Here is an 8,596-nt window from a genome sequence, read left to right on the forward strand (position 1 = left end):
TAATACTTGAAGATTTACATCATGGAAAGTATAGAGAATAATCTCGTTAAATTCGTTATGTTGCAAGTGCTTCACATAAAAAGAAGAGAAAACAGGGAAGAGAAATAGATGGATGGATAGGTGTCGACATTACAACACAATGATAATTAACTTCTTTCAACCAAGTATTCTCATAGTATTACAAAAAGACAAGTGGAAAAAGCTGAGAGCACATCTCGCAGAACAAATTGGCAAAGCTCCGTGTGGAGTCTGATTTAACTCTGACGAGGGACCCAAATCGCCAGTTTATATAGCCCTGAGCAAAACTTTCTGGAACATTCGAATTGTAAATTGGCGTTAAGCTTACATAACTCTCTTTTGACACTAGATACATGAAAAGCATCATATTAAATTAGACATCAACGTATATGTTTCATAATGTTTGAGCAGCATACTTTCAATATGAATTGTTTAGAAACAACTTCAAGCAGATAATTTATTTGAACTATATAAGTGGGAACTATAAATGAGAAACTTTCACAAATAGTCGACAATGGTGTTTAGGAGTTTGGTCAATTGGTTGATTAAGCGTACGTTTAATAATTTTGGTTCCAAAGAAAGAAAACAGAAGACATTTCTTCTATGTTTTGTTTCGTTTCTTCAAGTAAAGCATGATGGTGTTGATGTTTCTCTGATTTATTGTTGAACTGAAAGTATGATGAACCAGCAAAAATATCACAGTAACATATTCTCAAGTGACTGAATGATTGATTGGTTGATTGATTGATTGATTGATTGATTGACTGAAGGTGACGAGCTAGCAGAATGCTTAGCAGCATTTCGACCTTCTTTACGTTCTTCGTGCAAATTCCTCTGAGGTCGACTATCTCTTTCATCCTTTCGGTATCAATGAAATAAACACCACTTAAGCACTGGGGCCGATGTAATTGACTTGTTCAATCCCACAAAGTTTCAGGCCTTATGCCAATAGTAGAAAAGAAAAAATGAGATGATTATTTATCTGACTGAGCTACTGTTTCTTTCTCAATAAAGGAAATAGTCCCAAATACATCCTCAGTTTTTTGTAAGTGCAATCAATGATTTAACCACTACTATCATTCAAACGAACATACATAGAAGTACCGAAACGTGGTTAGAGGAGAACGGAAATATAACCAGTATGCCTATTCATTTGTGAACAATACTGCGGTAGGTTACAGGTTTCCATCAGCCCAATCGTTAGTCCATTATATTTCTGACAGTGAGAGTGATAAGGGGGTGAGTGTAACTTGGTTTAACTCAAGGAATTTCGTACTTAAAGCATTTTTTTTTTGTTTTCTCGTTAGTGTTTATGACCTTTACTAATATACAGCGAAAAATTTACAACTCTGTGTGCGCGCAAACACTTGAGTATAATATGTACGTGTTGTCGTTTGTATATATAAATGTATTTGTATATGTGTATTTATATATGTATACGATGGACTTCTGCACAGATTCTGTCTCTCAAATTCTACATTCCATAAGGTGATAGTCAGCCTAATGATTAGATAAACAACACTTGCTTAAGGTGTCACTGGAAATCACATCATTATGAAGCGAACTTCTGAAACACGCTATCATGTCATTTGTCTGTTATATTTTGGAAATTCCTTTAAATACTTTGATGAGACATTTAAGAAACTGTTTGAAAGAATTCCAAGAGTGTGAAAAACCATCTTGAACAAAAAAAAGGCGCCAACTTTGAATAATCCAAAAATGTAAGATGAAGTTACCTGTTTAATAAGTTTGTTTTCTTTGAATCAAATTATTATTTCCCAGTTTTGCGCCGTCATTTCTTCAAAATACAGAAAACCACTACCACCACCATCATCATCATCATCATCATCATCATCAACAACAACATCATCAACAACAACATCACCATCATCTCCATTATCATCAAAATCATTATCATCACAAACAAATTAATGTTATATGCTTTGTCTTTCAACCTCTAAACAATATGAACCTTAAAGATGCGTTTCTATTTTTTTTTACGAGAGCTCCAAATTGTGTTAAAATATTACGTGTCTTTGGTCTGATTTGTAACGCAGCCGTTCTCGATATTTTCAACAAACGCTTTACTTGTGAAAGTCTTCAAATTATTTTGATTTAAAGCTGATGCCTTAACCGCTTCAGATATGTATTCGTTCTAAATATCTTTCCCATGATTGGTGGCATTAGGAATCGGGCTTCCATGAAGAAGCATCAAAAACATCAACCCAAGCATGTTGACCCGATGAAAACCGATTCAAAACGGAAAGAAAGAGAAAAACATCACCATTGTGTAAGCAACAGAGAAGTACTGTCAAAACGTGATTATGTGGTATTGAAAACTCTAGGTAAGCAACACGAGTAACTATATCTCACAGATTTTAAAGTTTTAAGCATATACATTCACACATACACACATACATACATACACATATGGCACCACATAACACACATACTCTACAATCGCACCCACACACACAACATATCACACACATCCTAGACATTCTCACAAAATGTAAAACACATACTCATTTATTCATACATATACGAAGCCAATGGCAGGAACCTCCACACAATAACTCGTCGTGCTAGAAATAAAGCCGAATCTCCCTCAAATCACACCTTACTGTCTTAAAAAGGAAACTCTTTGAATGTTGTTCTAGGAAAAGACAGTGGTCATATAATGTTTTTAATTATATAAATCTTATTCATCAGGGACGTCTTGAGAATCAGTATCTACTCCCTCTCCTTCTCTCTCTCTCTCTCTCCCCTCTCTCCCGCTCTCCCTCTCTCTCTCTCTCTCTCTCCCTCTTTCCCCCTTTCTCCGTCTCTCTCTCTCTCCCGCATTCTTACCCTCCCTCTCCATTTATGTGCCTTCTATGTCGAAGATGATTTCAAAGTTTCAGGTTTCTTCATCGATGTTATTGATGTTTCTGTTTCTCATGACAATACCACCTGATATTTGATACGAATACTTGATTATAAAATCGGCGCTGAAGCTTCAGAAGTTGCCCTCGTCCTAAAAAGTCGTCGTCGACCTCATTCCTTTCTTCTGGCTCTTTTTCTTCTATGTTTATATCAAACGTGATCCGCACTAAGTCTCCACTTTTGCATGCTTGTCTCCAATTCTTAAAGTCTTCAACTAGCTTTTTCCATCGTTAAGTTAAATGACGAATAAGGATATAATATTTATGAAGTCAAGAAAGTTTTAGGAGTAAAACCCTTAGGTGATGACTTTTTGCAAGTTCAGAGTACAGGATCTGTATGGCAATTATTGCATCCAGTATCCTTCTTACATGCCCTGGTTGTTGGAATCGATGTTTTTCAGTAGAGCTCATGGCCTTTGTTCTTGATAGCAGATCGCTGCTTGCGGTTTAGTCAACACATATGATGACCGGTAGAAGTTTTGTTTGCTGGAATCTCTCAATTTGACATATTTGATGCAATCCAAGTCTCATAATCTTAGAGAAGTGAAGTGTAAAGTGTATAAAGTGTATAACAGACAAAACTTATTTTGAGTTTCAGACTATAGCTGTGAAAGACACGATGTGAGAGATCTCCAAAGGATTCGTGGTGAAGTCATATTCGAATGAACAGGAGTTAAACAAAATTTTACTGAGATACGTAAAGGATAAAACGTCTTCAACTGGGTCATCAGGGTCAGTAATATAAATAGGTTTCCTTTCTGCTCTGAGAGGGTTTTGAACAAAAGTCATCATTTTTGACATGGTGATAATGAGGCGTAACATCGCATTAGTGCGAACAAATTACTGGAGGTGATTTATAGATCGAATTCAGTTAAAGATGAAACGTTTTTGTCTTTGGTATATTACAGTTCATGGATTATGATCGTAAATGTATTAATTTTAGTTTGAAGTCGTTGTAAATTGAGAAGCCCTCCTTCATATGGATATTGAATGGTAACTCCAAGTTCGGATTCACGGTCGATTTTCATCAGTACAGCAATCGTATATATTGAAAGCGTGGTGGATGCAAGTACACAACCTTCTTTAAAACTACTGTTGATGTTGAATTCAGATAGAAGTTAACTCAGTATGACACTTGACTTTAAGGCCATTATCAAGTAATTTATTCATTTGGTTAAAGTGGTGTGGACATACGAATTTTCCGAGTACTTTCCACAAGATTTGTCTCGACACTGTATCAAAGGCTTTAAGCAGATCATAGAAGATGAAAAACAAGGTCGGTTTCTGTTGTTTCCTTGCTTTTTGCTGAAGTTGTCTCACAGTAAAAATACTGTGGGTCGTGCCTCTCTGAGAATAGAAGCTGTATTAGGACTGACAAAATTTACCCATATCATGGTTGAGTCAATTCAGCAATATTTGAGACAAGATCTTACCAGCTGATGATAATAGAAAAATCTCTGTATAGTTTCCACAAAGCCCACAGTAACCTTTTTAAAGATTCTCAAAATATTGATATACTTAAAGCAAGAAGCAAGGGCCAGGAGTTTTGTTGCCACACATCTGGCAAATGACAATGTCCAGTTGTTTGAGTGCTGGAAGTGCTGACGGTTAGTTTGGAGACGTGATAAGATCGATATGACAGTTATCAGAGGCAAGTGGTGATATGATCAGTCCACCAATTTTACGTTGCTTTGTCATCTATCAAACTATTAATGTCTTAACAAGTTCTTGATAGAGCAGAAATTACTATATATGCTGTTGACCAGCAAAACTTCGGATGCTACACGCCCTATTCTACGTATCATTGTCTCACCGTTTTGATATCCCTTTGCCTTCATTGCACCATTCCATAGAAGTAGTTTTCTATTGATCTATTCGCACACTGGAGCAAGTAATACTATTTTCAATGTGCTGAAATTGCAATGGTCTTCAGATAAAAGGTGATGAACAAAAATTTGTGTCCAAGTTTGTTCTGTGCGTGCGTGCGTGCGTGCGTGCGTGCGTGCGTGCGTGCGTGCGTGCGTGCGTGTGTGTGTGTGTGTGTGTGTGTGTGTGTGTGTGTGTGTGTGTGTGTGTGTGTGTGTGTAAAAAACGTGATGACAGACAATCTGACTTATGTGCATTTTTTCAAAGCGTTTGCGATACAGAAATGATTACGAAACTACTATTCCGAACACTTGAATTATTTCTAATATGTACACCCCACCTGTACACTACTAACTTTTCATTAGAATTACCATCAGATTCTTCGATTAATGCTTTATCATCGAAATATTCTACGCACAATTAGTTTCTGTAGTGGGGTATTTCTTGTGTAATGTAAGCGAGGCCGTCTTAACTATCAGTGGCAGTGATCTACTTGTTAATAAGGTTTCTAGACTGTAGGCATTGGTTAGACGTTGCAATTACTTATCGTAGGATGAGTAGTATACTGGAATGGACGGATATTTTTTTACGGCATTCATTTTGACCAAATGTTTCATAGTAAAAATCTTTTTATAGCTATATTCAGACAATCAAAAAGGACTATGGTGGCCTTGTATTATTAAGAACTTAAATGAATGTAAATGACACTGAATATTTGCAACACAGTAAGTAAATATGTAAAATCCAAAAAAGTCGTAGATAATCAATTCTGCTTCTCATTCCATGATTCTTATGACATGCTCTTCCAACTTCTAGATAAGAAGGCATTATAGAAGTTGGTTAAATTACTTAATCTTTCCCCATTAGATTATACAGCAATGAAATAATTGTATATTTCAACTAGGTTATGGTAGTTTCTCGATTGTGAAGTTGGCTCGCCACCAATGCAAGAAACCTGATTTAGTAGCCGTTAAAATTATCAGCCTTTCAAAAGTTCCGGTCACTTACCAAAAACATTTCCTGTCAAGGGAACTGGAATTCTGGCCTAAACTGGATCATCCACATATTGTCAAGTTTTGTGAAACTTTCGAGGAATTAGAACGAGTCTATATCGTCCTGGAGTATGTTTGCAATGGAGATATGATGTCTTACCTCCAGAAATTTGGAGCTCTTCCAGAGGCAAAAAGTAAAAAATATATTAGCCAGGTTAGTATTTTCTTCATTTTCTTTCTTTGTATTCATTACATATTAACTAATCAATATAGAAATTACTGTAATGCAGTAGTTAATGTGTGACCGTATGGCTAAGAAGTTTTATGTAATCTTGCGGGCCCGGAGATAATTGAACTGCAGTGTATGTATCTTGGGCAATAGCTATGGGTCGACTCAAGTCTTGTGTAGGAAATTGGGTGGACACAAAACTTTATAGAAGACCGTTAGATGGACTGTACTTGTTTGACTCTGATCGATCAGACCTACGATCAAAAGCATTCCCGTCACGACCTTCCAATCTTCCTTTTGTGCACAGAACCCAAGATCACATTATCCAGTCCGTTCTTTTTTCAAGGCGATAGCGTGCTATTTAACTGTTATTTCTAGTAGGTCGAGTGACTATGCAGAGGCTCCCTTGTTGGTTCATCGGTGTAATGTGCATGTTTTCCAGTGATAAACTTAATCTGTCAAAATTGGATCAGATAGTCTATCACCCATGTTAAAAACTTTCTCCCATTATCGGAACATCTAACCTCAGAGACAAACTTATCAGGACACTAAAGTTTCCTCAAAATGCTCTATAAGATCTTTCTATTCGCAGTATCAAAAACTTCAGTCAGATCCACAGAGACCTGATACGGGTTTACCTTCTGCTCAGTGCATCTTTCCTGCAATCGCCTAACAGAAAAGATCGTATCCGTTGTCTCCATAGCATTTCTGAATCCACACTAAGACTCAAGGAGGCCCTTATGAGCGATGTTGTTGAGAAGACTGACCAGCATGATCCGACACAACACCTTGCCTACAACAGAAAAGATAGATATTCCGCAGAAGTTTCCGCAGTCGTTCTTCTTACCTTTCCCTTTATAGAGGACCACCTTCAGGCAGCATCAACAATATTATACACCTTGACTGGAGGACCCTTCGATTTTGAGACCTTAGACTTCAACATGCTAAGCCTATAGGTAAATTTGGCGCCATACACTATTCATTGTACACAAGTGGGCTGCGAGATAGCTGTTTGAAAATTTCGTGTAGATGTTCTCTAAGTTTTCGTAGCATCACTTCTGACCGACTCATTGAATTTAGAACTTTTTTTTATCTTAGCTTTCATGTGTACATCATTTCAACGGTTATTTTATGACAAATGTAAAACTAACCAATTCATATTTGACACTATGAACCTGTTTCTCGTTTCCTGCCTCAAATTGTTCTTTGTCTTGTTTAATATCGCTTTCAATCAATCAAAACCCATAACCTGTACAAGCCGCAGGTGCACAACAACAGTTACAACCTTCATCCCTCCACTTTTATCTTTCCCGATCATCAACCAGCTTCATATATTTCACTATCTTCTTTCTATTCATTACTTGATATTTCTCAGCTACACAACTTTCTTTGTGGTCTTCCTATACGCTTTTGGCAAGGTGGGGATGTCAGTGCATGAGCATATTTACTTGAGCTAAGTTGTCGTGGTGTCAAGTCACTTCATTTTCTTCCTTTTAATAATTGACTGAAGAATTTCGAGATTTGCAATCTTCGCACTACTTTACATTGAAAATATTAATTTAGTCTTAGTAAAACCAGTGCTTTCTAATGATATTCTTATATGTTGGTCTTCCTGCTTCTCTAAGATCTCGAAGGAGTTCATTACAGATCTTTTAAAAAATAAATTTGAAACTCGAGCAAAAATCAATAAACTATGCTAACGTTTTAATTATATATTCTAGGTAAAGGTAGCGAACAGGTAGAATCGTTAGCATAATGGACCAAATGCTTTGTAGCATTTCATCCGGCTTCTGAGATCAAATTCCGCCGAGATCGACTTTGCATTTTGTCCTTTGAAAAAATAAGTACCAGTCGAGCACTGGAGTCGATGTAATCGATCAGACCCCTTCGACAAGAAGTTCGGAACTTACATCTATAGTAGAAAGAATTATATGTTTTAAGTGAATTAATTCACATGAAATCAACTGTCGAATCAGGGACTAGGCAGAAACGTTAGAATTCACATCTTATGACCTATGAACTTGTTCAAATATGAGAAGCTTACTATCATCAAAATATTCCTTCAAACGGAGCACTGGAGTCATCATCATTTTTAACATCTGTTTTTCTATTGTGCCATTGGTTGGACGGCTCCATTTTAACGCAGTGTCTCTCTACTTGTGAGGTCCAGCAGTCTGAGACCAGGCCATCGCATTCACTTGCTTCCAAATTTTTTTCATCTTCCTCCTCTGAAGGCCCCTTCGTTACGGCGTTTAACCCTTTTTATGTAAATCTTTTCTTTGACCGTTTATCTTTTCTTCGTTTAAGTCATTAGACCGTGGCCATGCAGGAACACCGCCTTGAAGAATTTTATTCGAATGAATCGACCCCAGTACTTTTTATTACTATTTTTTAAGCCTAATACTTATTCTATCGGTCTGTTTTGCTGAACCGTTAGTTTGCGGGCACGTAGACACACCAAAACCGGTTGTCAAGCAATGGTGGAGGATAAACACACACACACACACACACACAAATACACACACAGACACACATATGTAGAGAGAGAGACATGTGTGTGTGTATAC

At 37.0% G+C, this 8,596-nt stretch overlaps 1 protein-coding gene across 1 annotated transcript in view; it reads left to right on the forward strand.

The window, feature by feature from the left end:
* Positions 1-2,084: 2,084 nt before the first annotated feature.
* The window catches only part of LOC106877049 (testis-specific serine/threonine-protein kinase 3), a 20,587-nt gene continuing 14,075 nt past the window's right edge, over positions 2,085-8,596 (forward strand). The window contains exons 1-2 of the mRNA XM_014925834.2: positions 2,085-2,363; positions 5,713-6,014. Coding sequence (XP_014781320.1) covers positions 2,189-2,363; positions 5,713-6,014 — 477 coding nt within the window. The 5' untranslated portion in view covers positions 2,085-2,188. The remainder of the gene's footprint in view (positions 2,364-5,712; positions 6,015-8,596) is intronic.

Source organism: Octopus bimaculoides, chromosome 2 (genome assembly GCF_001194135.2).
Source record: "Octopus bimaculoides isolate UCB-OBI-ISO-001 chromosome 2, ASM119413v2, whole genome shotgun sequence".
In the NCBI taxonomy this organism is placed as follows: domain Eukaryota; kingdom Metazoa; phylum Mollusca; class Cephalopoda; order Octopoda; family Octopodidae; genus Octopus; species Octopus bimaculoides.